Raw genomic sequence first — 23,646 nt, forward strand, 5'->3', positions numbered from 1 at the left:
ACTTGAGAATTTAATTATGTATCTAATCTACTTTCAAAGTTTACAATGGTTAATAGCAAATAGCGTAATTATTATGGCCGGCAAAGGGCCCTTTGTGGTGGACGCTTGGGCCCCCTGGAAAATCTAAAATCTGGAAATCATATATAAATATATATATATATATATATATATATATATATATATATATATATATATATATATATATATATATATATATATATATACATATATCATGAAAAGAGAAATCACCAATGCAACAGCACAAACACAAAAAAAAAAAAAAGAGAGATAGAAGGAGAAAAGGAAGACTGTTTTCCTAAATATATATATATATATATATATATATATATATATATATATATATATATATATATATATATATATATATATATATATATATATATATATATATATATATATATATATATATATATATTAAAGTAAATTTCTGATCTTTTGAGTTGGACTCTAGGTGGGTGCTCTTTCTAAAATCTAATAAACAAGTATTAGTCCAATAAGAGAGTCAAACTTATTCTCGCTGTTTACCCGTGCCGTTTACCCAAATAGTTGGAAAACTAAAAATGAGAAACATGATTATGCCTTATTTGAAAACATAAGGCGTTTTAAGTTTTGCCTATTTATACCTTTAATATATCCAAAGTTCTTAAGAAACTATGGGATCAATATCAGTGTAAATTAAATTATCCATTCAAGTTGATTAGTTCTGTTCAATTGTCTTAGGGTTGTGGTGAATTTCTTATAGGTGTGGGGACATAAAAACGTAAATTGAAGTTGTTTTTGTTCTTAGCAAAGCTCAAATTACATTCTGTTCTTGAGGAGACAAAGTGAATACCGGACCTACAACTCCTTCAGGTAGTTTCTCATTTTGAGTTTGACTTGTTTTTTTTGAAAAATTCCTTGGTCAGAAAATTTGTTTTTTTTTTATAATGAGAATATGTGACAGAAATGTTGCCAACAGTGGTCTTTATAATTATCGAACGCTTGTAAAATTAGTAAGTTGTAAAATTAATTCTGCAATAAAATATTTGACAAGGTTAACTACAAATAACCTCGCAAGACGATTTTCAGCTTAGAGTGGCACGAAATATTTGCAAGAATTTGACATAATTTGCAATAAAAATAAACATAGAAGATATCTGCGAAAAAGGAAAATGATATACACATATTTTGAAAAATTAAGATGAAGATTTCAAGAGGGGTAATGCCTCAATTCCCATATCAGAACTTCTACTTAAATATTTGAAAGGCTAAACACAAATGCCATGGACTTATGTTCTTTTCTCATACAAAGATGTAGAATGTGCTATTGTGTTTGTTTGTATGTTTTTATTTTTCAAAAAAATGTTTTGTAGCGCTGCTCTTTCCTTATAACAGAAAAATACCAAAATTTTACTCTTAATACTAGGTATTAAATAAAAGATCTTGGTTTTTTCTTTGGAGATAAATGAACACTTACCGGAAACATAGGAGGGGGCTCACCAATTTTTGTTCCTCTGTTTTCTTTTCTATACTGTTTAAAAGCATGCCTATACCAAGGAGCTTGATCATGAGCAAATGCAAAGATTTGACTTGTATTCATGTTGTAGAATTGTTCATATAACTCTTGGAAAGAACATTTAAACTCCATATCTAAATCTAGTACAACGGCTTTGTTGTAGGTAAATATCTTTGGATAATGAGCTCTAATATGCAAAGTAACATCATAATATCTATGGTTTTTACCAAACGTTGTATAGTTCCGTGAAAGTGTGATCTGCCTTTCAAAGTTTCTTGTAATTTCGTTGAGAGATACGAATGTATAAGTGATCTAGAAGAAAACGCTATTATATTTTTTAAAGAACTAGTAAGCATTTACTTTACACTAGTAAGGAGTATCTACCGTTATAAATCATAGTATAGCCATGTTTACTAAGTTACTTAGATCCTTTGACAAATAGTTTGTCATAAGGTAGTGATGAGTAATCTTCACATCTAACAATCGTAAGCTAGAAACAATAGCTGTTAAAAGAATGATTATATATCACTTGTCTCATTATCAATGAACGACCAATAGTACTTCTTTGTCTTCCACCATTCTGATGTTCCAGAAGAAACAAGTGTCAAATGTTTTAGACGTTCAAAAATGTTCAAAATGACTCATTTAAGTCATATAACTTAACTATCACCAACCTTTGAGCTGGAGTTCGGTGATTGTTTGGAGTAGCTTGGTAAGGAACATGATGCTGGTTTGGGCCCTCTGTCAACAAAACAAAGTATTCTTCACAGACTATCGCTCTTCAAAATCCAAGTAATTCTTTTTTATAACCTTAAACAGATTCCCGGTTTCACATTCAAATGCAATAGTGGATAGTACATTGATTTTCAATTGGCCTAGTTCTAACTTCATGGCGCTCCTGCTAGATTTTCCAATCCTACTTAATTTAGAGAACAATTTGCCTTCATTGGTATTTTGAAGGAAGATCCATTCATTGCTGTTTCGAGTTTGCATGCTAATTAAATACTTTTATCTGTAGAGATTTCTTTTCTAGTTTCCCAAGTTTTAACTATGCAAGAAAAAGGAAGCGAAAAAGAGATATTTTTTTTTTACATTGCCTTGATCTTGCACACATTGATCTGCTGGCCTCTTTGAGATATTTTTTTGAAGCGATAATCTTAGTGATTACTTATTTTTTCTTTGAAATAAGTAGCGAGATCTACTTCATTGACAAGGTCGAAGCCATAAGATTTCATTTGTGCCACCAAAGAGGCTGCAAGAGACCAAAAAAGAAATCTATTATTACTGCTAATAAGATTGGGAGGTGATACATTGTTGCGTCACATATAATTTAACACCAAACTATTTCGTCCGTCCTTTTTAGTCTGTAAAGCAAAAACTACAAGTCTTTTAGAGCTTTGATCACCTTTCTAACTTGTTCAAAGATTTATAAAACAAAGCACTTTCTACATTGCGCATCCATGAACTGTATCAAAAGATTGAAAAAGTGTGTGAAAATCAATGGAATCTTTTACATATCATTCATTTGATTTTGCATGTAGTAACCAAACAATGAACAAACAAAAGAATGAAAAAGTACGTGAAAACAAATGGGATCTTTTACATATCATTCATTTGATGTTGCATGTAGCAACAAAAGAGTGAAAGAAAGGGCACAAAACTTTGATTTAAAAGAAAGCCATAATGTTCATCTGTACGCACAAAAGCTACACGTCCTTGAATTCTGTTGAATATTGTTTAAAAATCTCAGATTCAATCGTCTGGTTTATTATTTCTCTTAAGTAATTTTGCATTGACTTCTATCCTTTCTTTAAAACTTTGTCAATATTTATTTTTAATTTAAAAAGAATAGGCTTCATTTTGCTGTGCATACTCCTGTTACAGCTACCAACCTATTTGAAGCTAGTAAGGCATTTCAAACTTCGGCTGTACAAAATATAGCCTAATTTATCATTCTATTGCCGCACTCTTGTCATTTGCATGGTGATATCGGAAATTATAAGGATATTTAATTTAAAACTGAAAATACACTAGTGACTATCTAACCAGTCATTTTGATTGGTTGTATTTATGCTATTTATAAGGCGTCACTAAAAGCTATTAAGATTTTTCAAACTCCAAAAGTACCAGATATTACCCAATTTATCGCTGTTTTGCGCGTATTCTTGTTACTTTGAATGGTGACATTGGAAGTAACTAGGATTTATCATTTTTAAACTAAAAAAGAAGCAGAGAAAACCTAACAAGCCATTCTGCTCTGTGTACTCGGGTTATTTACATTGCTGCATTGAAAATATTCAGATGTTTTAAGCTCTAAATTTGCCAGAATCAAACTAATCTATCAATATTTTTGTGTAATAGTGTTTTTAAACTTTGATTTTGGGAGCAATTAATATTTTTCTATATCAAGCCCAAATCGTCAATAAAAATTTTAACTTATTAGTCTTGGATTCGACGAGAGATTTTTTTTATGAAGAAACCCTAGTGATAGTTCTAAAAGGATTAAAAAATAAGAAGGCTCCCGATGCTGAGTGCGGTAAATAAGTTTCTTAAATATGGTGGCTCTGAGGCTAGAAATAAGTTACTGAAGATTATTAATATGATTTTATAAAAAAGCAAAATCGACTTTAGGAAAACTTCAATTAAACGACTGTATAAAAAAAGGTGATATGAGTGAGTGTTGTAGCTGTCTACGACACTTTACGAAAACTTTAATTAAACGAATTTATAAGAAAGGTGATAACAGTGAATGTCGTAGCTGCAAATTACTCAGTGGACTTTAATTTTTAGACAGAGAGATGCTGCAGACAATGTTTTAAGAAAAGAACTCTGCGGTTTTAAAAAAGGTAGAGGATGTGTCGACCAAATTTTCACTATCAGATAGAGAAGTTTGTTAGTTGTCGAACACCTTTGGTCCTCAGTTTTATAGATTATGAGCAAGCGTTTGATTCTGTTGATAGAACAGTCTTAGCAAAAGTCTATCCTTGTATGTTACACCAGACTAATACATTATAGTGATTAGTGCTATGTACAAAAATAACACTACTATGTCTAAGGTAGAAAATAATATTTTAAGCTGTTTTCCTTTTAATCAGGAGGTAAGCAGGGTTTTGTTCAATCCCACTTTATATGGATCAGTTTGATGGACTTTGTCTTAAGGAGAACAGGAAAGGCAATTGGAGACCATAAAATCAATGAAAGAACTTTTAGAGGTTTTTCGAGTTGAGGGTGATTGAGTAGGTTTGAAAATTAATGTTAATAAACCTATGTCATTATGACAAGGAATAAGTGAATATGAAAATGTGACATTTGGTAACCAAAAGATTGATCAGGTGGGCAGCTTCACTTACTTTGATCGTATCAAACAGTTCGTGGTAACCAACTGTATTAAGGAGCGATCCGGCTCAATATTGAACAAAACTCTAAAAAATGGAATTTTTACACTAATAAATAATCAAAGGATTAGATTTTTATGATTATTTTAAATATATAAATTTAATCAAATTTAGTCTTGCTCATCAAATGTTACGAGCCTGAGAAAGTTTGTCTTATTTTGGAAAATAGGAGTAAACACCCCATAAAAGTCATAGAATCTTAACGAATCAAACCATCGCATTCAGCGCATCAGAGAACCTTAATGTAGAAGTTTGCAGCTTCTATCTACAAAAATGTGGAATTTCGTATTTTTTACCAGAAGACCGATCACGAGTGCGTGTTTATTTGTTTTTTTTTTCTAGGGGTGATTGTTTCAACCCAGTGGTGCTATAATTTCGTGAGAGGGCTCATTCTAACATAAAATAAAAGTTCTAGTGCCCTTTCTAAGTGACCGAAAAAACTGGAGGGCACCTAGGGCCCGTCCCACGCTCCTTTTTTCCCAAATTCAACGGATCAAAATTTTGAGATAGCCATTTTATTTAGCATAGTCCAAAGACCTAATAACAATGTCTTTGGGGACGACTTGCTCCTCCACCGTCCAAGGGGGAGAAGCTGCAAGTCAAAGGGTTTGGCCAGTGTTCAAGTATAGTAATGGCTATTGGGAAGTGTACAGACGTTTTCAGGGTATATTTTGTTTGGAAGGGGGGAGCTGAGGGAGATAGTCACGTGGGAGGATCTTTCCATGGATGAATTTATCATGGGAGAGAATAATTTCCATGATGGGGATGCTGAATATTCTAGCACTATTTAAAAAAGAACCATGGAAAAATAAATATGGAAAAGTTTTTTTTTCAAATTAAAGTAAGGAGCAGCATTAAAACTTAAAACGAACAGAAACTATTACGCATATGTGGGGTTCATCTCCTCCTAAATACTTTGCTCTTTACTCTAAAGTATTTTTAGTGATTTCAACTATTTATTCTATGGCCTTTTTGATTCAAGGGTCGTTCTTAAGGAATTGGGACAAGATTTAATTATTAGTTTGAAGAGTGAGGTATTAACGAGGGGACAAAACCCCTCACATACGCAATAAAAATATACAAGTTTAGAAGTTTGTTACGTAATTTATTTCTTAAGTAATGTATATTTTCTACTAATGAGACGTTCGTATACAATTAGTAGTTCTAGTTTCCTTTTTAAGTAACCAAAAGATTGAAGGGCAACTAAGCCTCCTCCCCAACCTATTTTTCTCAAAATTTCCCGATCAGAACTAAGACAAATCCATTTAGCCAAAAAAAAAATAATATCCAAATTCCGCTTTAATTATTCATGTTCGGATAGCCAAAATCAGAAACGGTATTAATTCAAAAACGTTCAGAAATTAAATGAATTTTTTTTCAACTGAAAGTAAGGAGTGACGTTAAAACTTAAAACGAACAGAAATTACTCCGTATAGGTCCCGCTCTTTACGCTAAAGTTTTTTAACTGTTTTAAAAAGTAAAGTTGAGAGAGACAGTCAAGCTTTAGCATTAAGAGCGGGGCGTTGAGGAGGGAAAAGCCACTTTAATATACGAAGTAATTTCTGTTCGTTTTAAGTTTTAATGTTGCTCCTCGCTTTCAGTTAAAAAACATTTTTGTTTCATTTAATTATTAGAAAAGACGATATCATTGAAGATGTTCAAAGTAGAATAGTAAAGTCTAAAGGTGTTTTTTCACAGTTATAAATATTTTTGAAAGAATAGGATGATATATCTGCAAACGAAGATTAGAATATTAGGAGATACACTGATGACAGTGTTCAAGGAAGTATGGGAACCCAGAAAAGCGGATGAAGGTTTACAAAATGTTTCCCAGAGAAATGCACACGGATTTTTATGGGTAACCATGTGACTTGCCGTATGTCAAACAGTAGGTTGTATGAAAATGTAGTTCAGTCACCCTTTCTAGGGCTAAAACGAAAGAAAAGTTGAGATTTCTAGGGCAAACTCTGCAGATGAAGCATTATAGATTGCCGAATATTTCCCTTTTTGGCCAACCGTCAAGGGCTAAATGGAAAGCAGGTCGTCCTTGTCTGGGGTAGGAGGATGGGATGAAAAAATATTTAAAGAAAATGGGAACTTCCCGGGATAGTTTAAAGAGGGATGCTCTGAATAGATTTGGTTGAAGGAGAAGCGTGAGTAGTTTTGTCGGCCTCAGGTAGCTTTCTACTGCAACGAGTTGTTAGTAGTAGTAGTAGAAGTAATAGATATTACAATTGCCAATCGGTATAATTGCACAGTCCCGGGTAAGCACCCAGGAGGATGTAAAGAGGAATAGTTTGAATAGATTTGGATGAAGGAGGAGCATGAGTAGCTCTGTTGGCCTCAGGTGGCTTTGTACTGCATTGAGTTTTTAGTAGTAGTAGTAGTAGTAGTAGTAGTAGTAGTAGTAGTAGTAGTAGTAGTAGTAGTAGTAGTAGTAGTAGTAGTAGTAGTAGTAGTAGTAGTAGTAGTGGAAGTAGTAGTAGTAGTAGTAATAATAGATTTTACGATTGCCAATTGGCGTAATTATATGGATAGTCCTCCATCGACAATTTTTAACTTTAAACCCTCAATTGGTGCCTTTGATGTTCTTTAATTTCCCCAAAATTAATTAGTCAAATGAGATCCCCGAGATGTAATTACAATATTACGAGAAAATAAATATGGATTGGACTATATAACAATTAAGGTGCCCACTTGCCGTAATATACCCTTATTAATTAGTAGATTGTTTTACTACTTTAGTGCATTCCAATATATTAGTGGTTTTAAACAAAACTTTGGGGAATAAACATGTAACCCCGACAATTTACTTACCAATATAACTAGGTTAATTTTGCCACATCAATTATAGTCAGATTAGAATCGTCATTTAGGCCATAGTTAGTATAATGGCACAACAGTAATTTTAAAAATTCATTAAAGAATATCGATTGATTGATTGTTCTCTTGAAAGTTATAGCCTTAACAGCGGTTAGACACATTTAGATTTAACCATGTTCCTGGATAACAACAGACTAGACAAATAAGGTCAAAGTTTTAACAGATTTTATCGTCGGTGTCATATTTATAGGACAGTGGGCTCTAAGGGTTACTTTTAGTGCAAGAAATTAGAAGGGTTCCAATTTTAGTACTAATTTCACTTAGATTTTCTTTCACTTTTTAAAAAATAAAATTTGTTGGATGATCCTCAGTTGTGACAACAAGAAGAAAATATTATTTACGTTTTTTCTGGTTTTGAGCATAATTGTCTTTGCAATTTTCTTCCAAAATTTATTTTATGCCTTGAGTCTACTTTAGATATCTATGTAATAGTTTCTGCTTCTGAATAATTCTTGCTTTTTCTTATTATTAATTGTTTTTTCTCTTTTTTATAAGCAAAAATAACTTCACCAAGGAAAAACTATCTTTCAATATTTGTATGCATTATTCTTCATCTTCCACGTTCTTTAAATTTAAAACAAGAAAATCCTGCATTTTACTTGCCAAAACTCTAGACCTCCTGATTGACGATGAATGGACATTAGAAGATACTAATAATACAATCTTGCCTCCTGTTTACAATGAGGCATTTGCAAAAGATGAAGGAAACGATGACAAAATTGCAGGTGTGATTGTAAATAATCTTCGTGGAAATTTTGAAGTTAATTTCAGGCCAGGTCGTCATGGAGAAGGACATCGAAGGAAGGACATTATGAAGGCATCGATTTTATTTTACCGACCGAAACAGAGGTTATATAAACTTCGACAATTTTGCCACAGAGGTGGGAGCTCTAAGACACAAACTCTAAATGGAGGAAGCAAAAAGTATCCTGTCCCTTAGAAAAATGGGGCGAGGGAGTGGCTCAGGGGTGGAAGAAATCCCGAGAAGCAATAGAAAGTAAAAAAAAAACAATAGAGGTTAGGGCTTTATTTCTAAACAATAAATCCTTTGACCTCATTTATCGTGAAATGGTTAGACATGCCGTTAAAATCCAGCTGATGAAATCCTTGTGTTCGAGGGAATATTGATGTTTACGGGCTATAGAAGAATGTGTTTTCAAAGAGGTTTTCGGTCACCTCTTGAAGATCATGAAAGTGACTTACTCAAGCAACCAATGTCAAAAAGTCGATTTAAGAGGATAAAAAGGAACACATTTTGTTGCCGACGATACTGTTCAAAACTTCAGAGATCAGAGGGATTTCAAGTTTAAGCCCCCTCTTTGACATAATCAACGCCAACTTTAAGCATTTTGTAATTTTCTCTCAACATCTAACCACATGAAATAAATAAAAAGAGTGTAAATGGGTCAAGGCTGTCAAAGAGCATAGATAGAATCTTTTGGAAATAATAAAGTTTTAGTTTACAGGTCAGTTTCAGAAGCTACAAAATAAAATCAGAAAATACTGTTTGTGTCAGGATTAAAAATGGTCGTAAAAGTTTCTCCAATATAGAAATAACAACCCATACTATGAATCCCTATAGAAAAACTCAAAATATGTAAAATAATATTTTTTCCAGAAATAACACAAAGTCAATAAAAAACGAACATAAATTATCATGAAAAACTTTTTCCAAAAAAACAAGTTTTTCACAGAAAAATAAAGAACCAAGAATGAGCAGAAATAAAATCAAATAATCTTCCAAGTTTAAAACTTCTAGAAATCAATATAATTAAATAAATGAAACTCAAAACAAGCGAAAATTACAATAAATAGCGCAGCCAAATTCAAAACGAGCAAAAATTAAAATGAGTAGGGCTGATTACCCCCACGCCTACTCAAGACCAGAAAGTAATTTGCGCTTTTAGGAAAACAAAATACGCTTTAAATATTTTCGCTTTTCTTACTATCAAAAAAAATTAACAAAGCTATAAGGAATCAATATCAGTATATGTCAATCAAATTGGCAATTCACGCTCATTTTTTTTTGGTAAAGCACAAATTATATTCTAGCCATGAGAAGGCATTGGGGTTATCAGCCTTACTCATGAAATTTTTGCTCGTTTTGAGTTTAACTCAGCTATTCATTATAATTTCTGCTCGTTTTTAGTTTCATTTATTTATTGATAGTGATTTGTGGTAGTTTTATGCTTGGAAAATTATTTCACTTTATTTCTGCTCTTTCTTGGGTCAATAGAGCTCTTTACTTTTTTTAATTTGTTTCATGGAAAAAGTTTTATAAATAAATGACAAATACAAGCAAAAGTCATCTTTCTTGTTTTAAGAATAAAGAATAACTTGATGGTTCTCCGAATGCGTAACTACAAAACCCGAAATATACAGGTCTCTCACTAACTAAGTGCAGGGGCCAAGCGATGAAGTCCTTCTTACGAACAATTATTGTGTATATTTAAATTAATTTTAAAACCTGTTTTGCTTGAAAATACCCCAATATACGCACCCTGGTATTATTTTAGCCTGAAAGAACAATCTAGAGGTTTGAAGAGTTTGTGAAAAATGTTTTAGAGATATAGTTTGTTTAGAGTCAAATTTATATATATTTAACGGGTCAAATTTACATTTTTTTAACCCCAGAGTCGTCGTAATTCATTTAGTGTTCATGATGCATGAAAAAAACACGCAAGAAGACAAACTACTTTGAAGAGAATTAAAATTTAATATGAAGTGTTATTATTGAGTCTATAAGGGATAAAAGGTGGAACCAATATTTAGTATCTTTGACATGTGCAAAATTACGCAAAATGACAAATGACTCTGAAGGGTTAAAGCAAAAGTTGTGAAACGAGAGAGAGTGACAAATAACATTGAGTTACATACCAAAATCTGAATTCAAGCTAAAGAATAACACATTGTTAATGCTTGGGTGGGGCTGAGATAATTTAAAAAAAATGCATTTTAATAGGGGACGTGCGATCCTACGCCTTGTAAGGGATACGCAGCGAGAATGAATTAAAACCAGAACTTGAAACCAAAGGCTAAAATTATGATTATTCCAATGTGGATTTTAGATATTCTAGAATGCATAGGTATTGCAATATAATTGTTGTTTTTTCTGAATTATGTAACTTCATAATTCTAGCAAAAATATGATGACTGTGGTAAAGCACTGAAGGAAGTTTTTTAGAAGACGAGCAACAGTTAGAATCACAAAAATCTTTATAAGAAAGGAAAATCCTGTAAAATGAAAAGGTATTTGATGCTTTAGTAGGAAGGAGGAAGTGAATATATACCAGACTTTCTGAACTCAATTTCTCTTCCTTAGTTGACACCTCATGACTTGAAACCATAGAATAACAATTATACATACTCTCTATAAACAAGAAACTGTATATCTATTTAAAACATCTTTTTGTTAGAATCAGGTGCATTCGCAATTAATCAAACGAGCAATAATTGTGGCTATATATTTTTTTTTCCTAGAAATTGGCCCAGTTTGTCATAAGGGTGACACATTAATACTATTGGTAACAAAACGATCTAAATAGGTCACAAGTTTAAGGAAGCGTACATTTTTCTGGAAACACTAGAGTTATGCAATGTCATGGCAGATAAAAGAATAATTATATTCTGGTGTTATATGAAAAGTACTAATTTGAACACTCCTAAACAATTAAATTATTTTTTTTTTAATTTAATTGCCAATTAAAAAATAACTAAATATTGCATTTCACATGTATAAGAGAAAATCTTACTTAATATTTCATTTAGCATAACGTCTGCATTAGGAATGAAAGAGAGCCTTCTCGAGGCCAATTTATGTTTAACTTTCTTGCTCATGGTAGATTTTTCACATCTCAGCCTACTTATAATTTTCGTGTTTTAACCTTTTTATAGGAATAAACAAATTATTACGGAAGTGTATGATTAAGAAGCGTAGGCTTTAAGTCAAGAGGTGTCAGATAAGCAATATAAATTGAGTTAAGAAAGTGATGTATGAAATCATTTTCTTCTTCCTGTTAATGTATCAAAGTACTTTTCATTTTAAAGAATTTTGCTTTCTTATGGAGATCGTTGCGATTTTAAATATTGCTTATCTTCCAACTGCAGATGTATTTTGAAATCTTGCAAAAGATTAACGAAATATTGAAGTTATATATATAACCGAAATTGAATAGTAAAAATAGCAATGGTTTAAATCAAACTTTCCAATTTAAATCTATTTGATCTTAACCATTATTAAGGTAAAACATTTGATGCAAGCCTTAAAAGAGTCTTTTATTTAATTTTGTATTTTTAATATATTGTTTTTTAAAGTCAATTTTTTCAGTGTTTTTGTCAAAATTGTATTCAAATCATTTATTGAGATCGATTCTTCGGTGGGACAAAAATTTATAATGATAAGAACTCCTCAGACATTATTTAAAACAGAAAATAATCGTTACTATAAAACATTTTTAGTTGTATTTAGAAAGACCCTTGACCATCCTTTTAACGCAGTTTTTTTGCTGCTGTCATTACTTGGATATTAATAGCAAAAGAAACATTGATTTATTCACCTGTTAAATACAAGAGTAGGCACTTAAACTTGTAAAGGAGTGAACAATCATTCTACTCAAAACTTTATCGATGGTGCCCCGAAAAACGTTTGATTGAAAAGAGAACAAGAGTAGAGTACATGAATAGATACCACAGTCGTAATAGCTGTGATTAACTGTATCTAGTAACCATTGAACGGTATCGAACTGTACTGTTCCATTGAACTGTGATAGGTATCTTTTATCTCCAATGGAAGTGAAAACTTAAAAAAAATTATATATTAAGTTATCACCAAAAGAAAAATTCTTGTAAAAAATGACTGAGGTGAGGCAGAACTGTTAAATTGTGAGTAATTTCTTTTAAAAGTAAAATATTAAGAGCCAGAGAAGACTTTTCTCCTGGGGGAGTATTGTGGTAAACCTGAAAATATCAAAAGCCAGAAATTGATTTGAATAAAAATAGTTCAATCGAGAAAATTTTAAATTGCAGAGTTTGAAACTATTAAAACGTTTTGAAACATCGAGAATAGCCACTTCACTAACAGTCTAAGGGAAGTTTTATGAGATACGGAGGTTTGAAATACCCACTTTACTGAATGACTTCGGGATCTGCTTCAAGACACGTGTTTTTTAACTACCCACTTCTCAGAAATGATACACAGTGCAAGGCTTTGGCAATAAAGTACATATATCTTAACTTGCGTATTAGCTGTTTTTTTACCCAATAATCTTTTTTGTACGTTAATAGTATATTTTAACTTTGCACTAACCAGATTGTTTTAAGTACAACTGTTTATGTCCTTGCTTGGCATATTTATACTTACTACTGATTGATGTTTTTGCATTTAACTGGTCTATCAAGACGTTTATTCTTGCTTAGGATTAAAATTAGTAAATATGATCAATACTGAACCAAATTATTCGTTGATTCACTTGGGATTCGGATTAATGGTTAATTTTCGTGAGCTTCATCTGTTTTAGTGTTCATGCTGAAAACCCTCTTCCTTGCTAATTCATCTACTATAGGCTGCTTCCCCATAGTACCATAATATTTATAGCCATGAATATATAGTAAGACGGAAGTAATAAGTTAGAAACTGCCTGTGCATGATTTTGACACAAGATGATAGAAGACTGTGGCTAAGTTCTGAAAACCCTGTTGTGACAAAGATGGCCAAAGATTGCATAAGGAGACCATTCATACTGAAGATCCCTGAGACTTCTTGCTGTCCGTTTCTAAGCCCCCTTAAGCGCTTAGGTATAGACTTGGAAGAATGTATTGATCCCTGTCCTACACTGGTATACTGGACAATTACTTTTCCCGGAGAAAAATAATATCAATGACTGAAAGAATATGAAAATTGGAAATTTAAATTTTTTGACGTAAGAAAATAACTATCACATCAAAATTTTAACTAGTTAATTTTGACAATTTGAACTGGAGTTATTATGATTTTCAGAAACTCATATCAAAGGGGTAGGAAGCATTAAATTAGGTGATATATAATTACTTTATTCAGACAGGAAGGATTGGGTATATTGACAGGGAATATTATTCATGTTGAACAGGGAAGCTGCTAAGTCTTTTTTAGGCTGAGAGGGAAGTAATAATGCAATACTAATTGCTCATTTTTCAACTAAAAAGGGCAGGGTTTTACATGTAGTAGTATATGCCTCTTTAAAATCGACTGATGGAGACACTAGTGCCTCAAATGATTTTCATAACAATTACAGGAGCAAAACAACAGGGTCTAAAGTACTAATATATTATTTTTATTAGAATATCTTAACACCCAAGTTGATAGAAGTAACACAGTAATTGGTACAGGCTACTCCAATTTTGTATGAATAAATATCTAGTTATAACAAATATGGCGTTTTGTCGTAAATGATGAATAAGTTTACCTGGTATTCACATGATGGTAAGACAACAAACCTTATTGATTTTGTTGTTATAAACCGAAAAATGGCAGGATCAAGACAAAACAAAAAGGCATACAGGAGTGCTGTGTTTGATGTCAAAAGTAAAATTCACAATCTAGTCATGTCTAAAATTTATTGAAAGCTATAATTTTCAAAATGGTAACTACCTCCAGGAAAGATATTATGCTATTAGAATTCAGGGATGAAAGTTTAAGGGAAATATCCGTGGAACAGTTGAATTCTAAAAGGGCGAGTTTAAAATTTGACCACGTGTAATAATAATCGAATTATTCATGGGAAACACTTTGTAAGGTTGCTGATGGTGTCTTAGGGAAGAAAACAAAGATTGCAGCTAGGAGTATTGGTGAAAAAGCATTATCTTTACTAGACAGGAAAAGGGCTTTATGAAAGAATTACCTGAGTGATAGATCATATTTGAGTAATAAGTAAGTAAGTAAGACGGCACTGGACCCATAACATCCGAACCGATGGGGCTGATATCCGTTTAATGGGAGATCTACCGTTCTTCCTTCAGCTAGGAAGTGAAATGGGAGGCTGGCGGATAGCTATCCAGTGCTTTTGCAAATCCTTCCTGCTTACCTTCCCCAGGTTTCTTTGGGTACACAAATCGTTCTGGGTCAACCCATATGAAACATATGAGAATAATGAATTATGAAATCAGGAGTTCAGCAGGTTCTAACTCCCTTTATATCGACCATTTTTATGGATTTTGTCTTGAGGAGCACCAAAAAGCAATTGGAGACCAAAGAATCAAATAGAAAGGAAAAATTCACATTGACTTAGATCATGCTGATAATTCAAACATCCTGGATAACATGTTTTCCACATAAAAACTTAAATTATGTATAGTAAATTTATTAGAAAGTGAAAACAGATGCAATAGTCTTGATGTTTCGATCCCATGTACATCTACTATCATCAGCTGAAATACTAGAGCACAAAAATTAAAACTAAAATATATATATATATATATATATATATATATATATATATATATATATATATATATATATATATATATATATATATACATAATAACGACTTCTGATCCCAATACTACAAATCATTCACTAGCTATGTCTGAGAGATTCCATGAACAAGGTCAATCCAATGTCTAAGTTTGTAGATTTTCTTTATTAATAGTAACAGAATGTAAGTTGAATTTCTAGTAAAGGTGGAAAAATCTTCCTCATCTTCCAAGAAAAATCTTTGAAGACCACAGAGTCGCTCCTTGACAAGAATAATCTACGATTAAATGGGGACAAGTCTGTTTATTAGACAGTTAAAACAAACATTATGACTGTATTTTTTGCGAACTCTTTTTCTAACCTGACTGAGTACAGGAAAAATAATCTACACGGTTGCAGAAAATAACTGACTTGTATTTCTTCCAAAGGTCACATCGGAAAATGCATCTATAAAATGTAAAAACAAACTCCCTAAAAAGAATCTCAATGCATATTAAAAACAAAATAATTTAATGCCAAAGGAATCTTGTCACTTTGGGCGTGACTCATTGTGACATGGGCTAATCTAATGCATCAAGAACTTCCATTGAATTAGCCAAACACATATATTAAGAATCAATGGCCTGATCCAGAAAATCAGAAATAGATTTTAGCTTGAAAGTTAACTTATTGCAATACTAGTAGCACAGCAATGGGACTTTGAAATGTAGTTACAAAGACATTATAGGCAAATATAAGCAAATTTAATTACAAAATGGAAAACAGAAGTAGAACATAACACTTATGGTAAAGAATAAAATTATAAATACAAGTCAAAATAAATGTTCTCATTGTTTCACTACCCTCTATTGCACTTTAAATACCCTCCTTCATTCCTTTCTATTTTATCAGTTATTAAGATATGTGTTTTATTTGAAATCTAGTGATTTGTAGTACACAACTCAAAAACTTGGTGAACAATAGACACTCGTGAAGTGACCAAATTGTGCTTGATACAGAGAGAAAAATTCAACAATATAAACTGAACAAAATGACCTTGCGAGTCAAAATTTGTCTTTTCTTAAATTCAGATACATGATATATTTTCATTGCTCACCAACAATTCAATTTTTAAGTTAGGCTTGTAAAAATAGTATTTACGGTTTGATATTGGCTGTTAAACATTCAATTAATGCTGTTCATTGTTGCACACTACTACGTTTTAAAATAAAATGAAAAGGAAATTCTTACGTTCCCAATTTAAACTGACAAATTTACAGTTTTGAATCTGTGTTGCAGTTCTGAAAACCTTTTTTTTATCAAAACAAAATATTCTACGTCTAATAAAAAAACGAATATGAAGACGATAAACGGGTCTATGGCCAGTAAATGAAAGAGAAAAGTAGAAAATGAACGATTACTTCACCCGTATCTTCAGTGCAGGCTTCTTCAGCGTAGAAAAAACAGAAACAATAACTAAAAAATATTTCAAAAAATTTACTAAAATAAAATATAAAAAAAAACTAATACTACATATAAAATTGGCAGCTACCGTCACGAAACTATGAAAGTAATTGGATATACAACTTAAAATACAAGTGAAATAGATTATATTATTGCAACAAAATTTAATGCAAAGATTTTAATGGTGCCATTATTTTAGGTTTGTTACTTGAACAAATCCCTTGTACATTTTACAAGACTTTGTTTTTGAGTATTGATTCGTTTTTTAAAGCAATATCATAAATTTTATCAATATTTATATTACCAGTAGCTCTATAAATTAATAAACCTGTGAAATATGTTGTTTTTTTATTTCTAATGGTTCTATTTCCTATTGAGTGAAATCTTTATCATTTTAAATGGCTATTGTTTCCTCGACCTGCACACACTTATATGGATTATTATAGATACTTTCTGATTAAGCTGAAATAAAGCCTTCTGAAGCCTTTGTAAATTTAAGAGCATTATATGTAGAGTTCTGGTGCTCAATAAAATGCTCCACAAACTGTCGGTGTATTTACAGACGTAAAATTTTCTGCATAAGCAAGGAATTCTATACTCTCCACTTGCCTAAGTGTTACGTATCGTATCTTTTCTAGAAATCATAAGGTTACTTGAAGCCTGATTGATTTAAAATAAGTAGCAATATTATGTTTCAATAAATTCTGTTTATTATTCTTTTCAAGAATTGGTATGTAAGGTAATAAAACATATCCATTTGGAATTGTAGTGTCCAAAAGTTGAAAATCTTCATTTTTTTGACCTTTTTCATGCTTAATCTGCCTTTCCTTCGTTATTTCGCTTAAAATTTTACAGGATACCTTTTGATATATAACTTATCCCTCAAATAAAATAATTCACTCTCAATATATTCCTGGAAACAAATTTTAAACAGCCTTTTAACGAATGATGTGACTATTCCCTTTTTTACTGAAATTGGGGGACGTGAACAAAAATTCAAGTATATGTAAATATAAATTTGTTTTCTATAGATTGAAAAAAATTAACTATTATTAGTTTTTATCAACTGAATATCAAAAAATATTAGAATTTTTTGTTTTTCCAGCTCTAGCGTAAATTTAATGTTTTGGTCAAACCTATTTCAGTGATTAAGAAGCAAATTCAAGGACTCCAATCCATGTTCCCTAGAAATATAAGACATCGTCCATGAATCTAACCCAGATACAAGGAGTCACACAAAAATACTGAATAGAGGATATTTCTACATAAACCAAAAATAAATTAGCTAGAATTTGACTTAGAGGAGCATCCATTGATAAATTGAAGAACTCTTATTAAAATTCTCCGTTAAACCGAAATAAAAGGAATACTTGTTGACCAGTGAGCCCACTTTCATTATGAAATTCATCTTGTAAATAAGTCAATTCCTTACGGTTTTGAAAAAATAAGACAATTTGACAAACAAAAGAAATTTCACACCTACATTTTCGTATGTATTTCTATGCTAAATACACATGACAGTGTATTTATATTATATATCAAGTCAATTTGGCTATTACGGGAACCGAACAAAAGGCTGTAATGAATTCATTTTTACACATATGTTATTTTTTTGTTTAATTTGTCCCTTTGTGGCGCAGTAATAGAGGTGTATCAACGAAATAAGAGTTAATAGACCATATTACAGCTGTTGCGAGCTAAATAAATTGCTCATATCTAAACTTTTCTCCTGAAAAAGCACTAGAAAACCTTGAGAAAGCAACGAGGCTACAAGATGATGCAGATCTGATATTGTTAACTGGATATCAGATACTGAAACTTGATATATAATAAGAACAGCGTATTTGTATATCTTCGACTATTATTAATTAAAAAGTAGTTTATTTCCGGTAGGAATTGAAAAATCGTAAAGAAGAGAGAAACTAGAACACTAACCAGAAGAAAACAGAACAAACGAAACAGAAAACCAAGAACAGAAGAAAAGAATATGCAAATATTTCGGTTGGCACCTCCGCAGAACCGTCCTCAGTGCAGAACAATTAAAAAAAAATACAAATAAAAGTCCAAAGGATAATATAAAACCAGATCTCAGAACAAACACTGAAACTAACTAGAATTCAAGGTAACGATGAAAGCGTAACTGAATAAAATACAATTCTAATATGTAAAGCATTCTGAAAGGGTATTCGCATATCAGGTAGGGTATCATCAGAAATTGTATTAGATTGCAAATTGTATTTTTTTGAAGGATGTAAAAACAATCAAAATGTTTTTTTTTTTACAACTTGCACGCCCCACCTCGAATCAGATTGAGTAAGTACACGTAACCGATGGCATACCAAAAGTATACCTCATAGAAATTTTAAACCACACAAAGAATAGACTAAAAATTATCATTTGCTAAAATATGGTAAGGAGCGAATAAAAGACGAGGTTTCATGGGTCTCAAGCGTGAGATCTCAGGCTCTATCTAATTCCCTCTTTTCTGTTTAGTTTTTATGCCTTCGCCCTCTTAGGTCCATAGGTATCGTCCCTATTTAAATTTAGAAAAAAGGATGGCTTGCTTCATTAAAATGCTAATTTCTCTATTTTATAAGTTTTATTTATTTGTGGAATGTATTAAGGAAAATGACAAAGAAGGATATAAAAAAGAAGGAAAATGCACAAAGAATGTGCATTGGTGATGCTAGGATGCCACCCCTTCTTCAAATCTTCAATCCTCAGGCTCCAAATGATTCATTATTTTTCTGTTTAGCTATTAAACCCCAATCTCCCTTTAGCGGAATAAGAATCGTCTTATTTAAAAGTTAAAAGAAAATCTTTTGCTTCATTCGGATATTAAAAGCTCGATTTGATTTGTTTATTCATGTGTAAAGTGTAATAAAGAAAATAAAGGAGGATGCAATGTGCATTGATGATGTTGGGATATATTCCTTTCTTCACATCTTCACGGCTGAAGCTCTATATTATTTCTTATTTTTCTTTTTAGTTTTGATCAGTCCTCTCCCCCCTTTAAAGGCATAAACATCGTCTTCTTAAAAAATTCAAAAAAAGTTTGCTCCATTCGAGTATTAAATACTTAATTTGAATTGTTTATTAATTTTTGGAGTGTATTAAAGACTTTGACAAAGAAGGATGCAATGTGCATTGGTGATCCTCTGATGTAATCCCTGTCTTCTAATCTTCACACCTCAAGCTCCATATTTTTGCTTATTTCTCTGTTTAGTTTTGATCCATCCTTTACCTCCTTCCTTTTGGGTATAATTAGCGTGTTTTTTTTAATTTAAAAATTTTTTTCTTCACTTGGGTATTAAATACTTAATTTGATTTGTTTTACTTATTTGTAGAGTATATTGAAGAAAATTACAAAGGAGATGCAATTTGCATTGATGATGCAGTGACGTAATCCCAGTCTTTACATTTTCAAACCTCAAGTTAAAAATGATTCTTGTTTTCTGTTTAGTTTTGATTCATCCTCTCCCTCCTACCTTTAGGGTAATAAGTAGAATATTTTTTAAATTTAAAAAAATTTATTTCTTCGTTTAAATATCAAATACTTGATTTGATTTGTTTTATTTATTTTATAGTGTAATAAAGAAAATAACAAAGAAGTGCGCAATGTGCATTGATGATGCTGTGATAGAATGCCAGTCTTCATATCTTCACACCTCAAGCTCCACATGGTTCCTTATTTTTCTATTTAGTTTTGATCCATCCTCTCCCATCTTTAGTTTCATAAGTATTGTGTTTTTTTTTATTTGAAAAATGGGTTGCTTCATTCGAATATTAAATACTCGATTTGATTTGTTTTACTTATTTTTAGTTTCCACTAAATAAACTGACAAAGGAGTATGCAATGTACATTGGTGATAAAGTGATGTAATCCTAGTCTTCACATCATCACACCTCAAGCTTCATATGAAACCTTATTTTTCATATCAACCTTATCGCTCGATATGACCTGTTTTGTTTATTTGTAAAGTGTATTAAAGAAAAGGACAAAGAAGGATGTAATGCGCATTGGCGATGCCATGATTTAATCCCTTCTTCACATCTTCAAACCTCAAACTCTTTATCATTCCTTATTTTTCTGTTTAGTTTTGAACCATCCTCTCCATCCTCCCCTTAGGGGCATAAGCATCGTCTTTTTAAAATTAAAAAAATTGTTCGCTTAATTCAGATATTAAATACTCAATTTATTTTTTTTACTTATTTGTAGAGTGGAATAAGAAAAATGACAAAGGACTATGCAATATGAATTGGTGATAATGTAACACAATCCCTTCTTCATATCTTCACACCTCAGGCTCCATATGATAAATTATTTTTCTGTTTAGTTTTTATCCATCCTCTCCTCCCTTCCGCCCTCCTTAGGGGCATAAGTATCGTCTTTTTAAAAATTAAACAAAATGGTTAGCTTCCTTCAGATATTAAATGCTCAATTTGATTTGTTTTACTTATTTGTAGAGTGTAATAAGGAAAATGACAAAGGAGTATGCAGTGTGCATTGCTGATGCCGTGATGCAATCCTTTCTTCACAACTTCACAACTCTAACTCTACATGATTCCTTATTTTTCTGTCAAGTTTTGATCCATTCTCTCCCTCCCCGCTTTTGGGGCATAATTATTGTAATTTTTTATTAAAAAATGGGTTTGTTCATTAGGATATCAAATGCTAGATTTGATTTGTTTTGTTTATTTATAAAGTGTATTAAAGAAAATGAAAAGGAGAAAGCAATGTGCATCGGTGATGCCATGACGCAAACCTTTCTTCACAACTTCATACCCCTAACTGTATATGACTCCTTATTTTTCCGTTTAGCTTTGATCTATCCTCTCCCTCTCCGCCTTTGGGGTATACTTATCGTATTTTTTTTAATTTCAAAGAATGGGTTTGCTGCATTAGGATATCAAATTCTCGATTTGATTTGTTTTGTATATTTGTAAAATATACTAAAGGAAATGACAAAGGAGGAAGCAATACGCATTGGATATGCCGTGATGTAATCCCTTCTTCATGTCTTCACACCTCAAGTTCTTTATGATTCTTTATTTTTCTTTTTAGCTTTGATCCATCGTTTTCCTCCCTGCCTTAGGGGCACTCTTATCGTATTTTTTTTTAATTTCAAGAAATAGGGTTGCTACATTAGGATATCAAGTTCTCTATTTTATTTGTATGTTTATTTGTAAATTGTATTAAAGAAAATAACAAAGGAGGATGCAATGTGCACTGGTGATGCTTTGATGTAATCCCTTTATCCCATCTTCTCACCTCTAACTCAATATAATTCCTATTTTTGCTCTCTTAATTAACTGCAATCAGGTGGTTAATTAAGAGAGCAAAATAAACAACGTTAATTAGAATTTTTTATATAAGAATTATATTGAGGTGGTTAAGAGCTTTGGATGGTATCAGTGACATTTAAATACTCTCACTAGCTCTCATCAGGACCATCACGTTTGCACTGTCTAAATCAATCCATTTGGTTAAATTCACCACCGGTGAAATTTCGCAAGATCTGATTTTTGCTGTGGAGTTTTATCCGAACAAAGGAAATAAAAAATATCCCTTATTGTGATCCTGTCAATAGTCTTGATAGACCACCTGAGGGATACGAATCATTTCTTTTCTCTCTCGATTGCTTGGTAGGTAGATTGTTTTTTGTTGTATATTTAACTAAACATTCCCATTTCTACATTAAACGCCTAATGCCTAGTGTATATTACAATTTATTTTGATATGAAAGAAGAAACAAGTTTTATATTGCTGGCTGCTAGCTTCCAGTGTCAGTAGCATCATTTGTGCCTTACTGAAGAAAATAGCAGAACACAAATGACCGTATATTGTCAGTTTAATTGACATTTACAGATATTTGTTCCTTAGAGTTTTGATATCTTTTATTTATGAAAGTAAAAAAGTGATTACATTTAAAACGTATAATGTTTTGAGTAAAGTGCATATTATGTTTTGGTCTCTATATTTTCCAAAAGGGAGCCAGAGCAAGTAGATGGGGGGTGGGGTGGGGTGGGGGGGGGTAGCAAAAGCATTGTAAAGCCAGGCAAGGAGATGACGGTTGAAACGATACGCATTGGTAACAAGTAATCCATAAGACGGTCGTAGACAGGAACAGAAGTGGTTTGTCAGTCCTGAGAGTGTGTCCTTCAATGTAGAAGAAATAGGGAGACCAAGATAGGTAAGGGACTCACAGGGCTTAATCTGAGTATCGCCAATTTTAATGGAAAGGTTTATTGAAAGCTCATTTTTTAAACCATTGAAGAAAAGAAGTTCTGTTTTAGATTCGTTGAAGAAAAGTCTGATCTGCTTGTGTGCCGCTGCAAGTGAGTTGTAATTTTGCTGAAATAAAGATATCGAACCACAAACATGAAGAATGTCATCAGCAAAATTCAGCTATGACAGATTGATCCCACGGAAAAAGCACGACGGGCTATTACTTGTTGTGCTTCGATGATAGCGTTATCAAACAGTGATGGTGAAGTTTTGCCAACTTGACATACGCCTTTCTTGACACTCAGAATTTTTTTAGAAGGAAAAGTGCCGGATGGAGAGGGGATCAGGATGACAGCCGAGAGCTTATTGTGCATACTGTAGACAGGGGAAATGATGCAAGAGGAAACACCTCGCTGAAGGGCTTTGAGCAGGATTTGGCCATGGATGCCAGAATTGAAGGCTCTACTAAAATCAAGGGCTCCAAAGACGAGAAAATCACCTGTTTTATCTGCATCAACAAGAAGATTTGCAAGAACGCTGTGAACGTGCTCCCGTCCTGAGTGCTTTTTTAACCCGAACTGGTCGTCCAAAGCTGTGCATCAAAGTGTAATTTCATCAAAAATAAGGGATTCTAATAGCTTACAAAAAGTAGTTGAAATCGTGATCGGACGATATGAAGCGTACTGGTCATCTGGTTTACCTTTTTTGAAAATAGGATGGACCACTCCAACAC

General features: G+C 32.1%; 1 protein-coding gene across 1 annotated transcript in view; it reads right to left on the minus strand.

The window, feature by feature from the left end:
- The window catches only part of LOC136031624 (uncharacterized), a 62,162-nt gene that overhangs the window by 15,708 nt on the left and 22,808 nt on the right, over nt 1-23,646 (minus strand). Inside the window, exon 2 of the mRNA XM_065711262.1 lies at nt 1,478-1,828. Within this exon, the coding sequence (XP_065567334.1) occupies nt 1,478-1,828 (351 nt within the window). The remainder of the gene's footprint in view (nt 1-1,477; nt 1,829-23,646) is intronic.

Source organism: Artemia franciscana, chromosome 10, assembly GCF_032884065.1.
Source record: "Artemia franciscana chromosome 10, ASM3288406v1, whole genome shotgun sequence".
NCBI lineage: Eukaryota > Metazoa > Arthropoda > Branchiopoda > Anostraca > Artemiidae > Artemia > Artemia franciscana.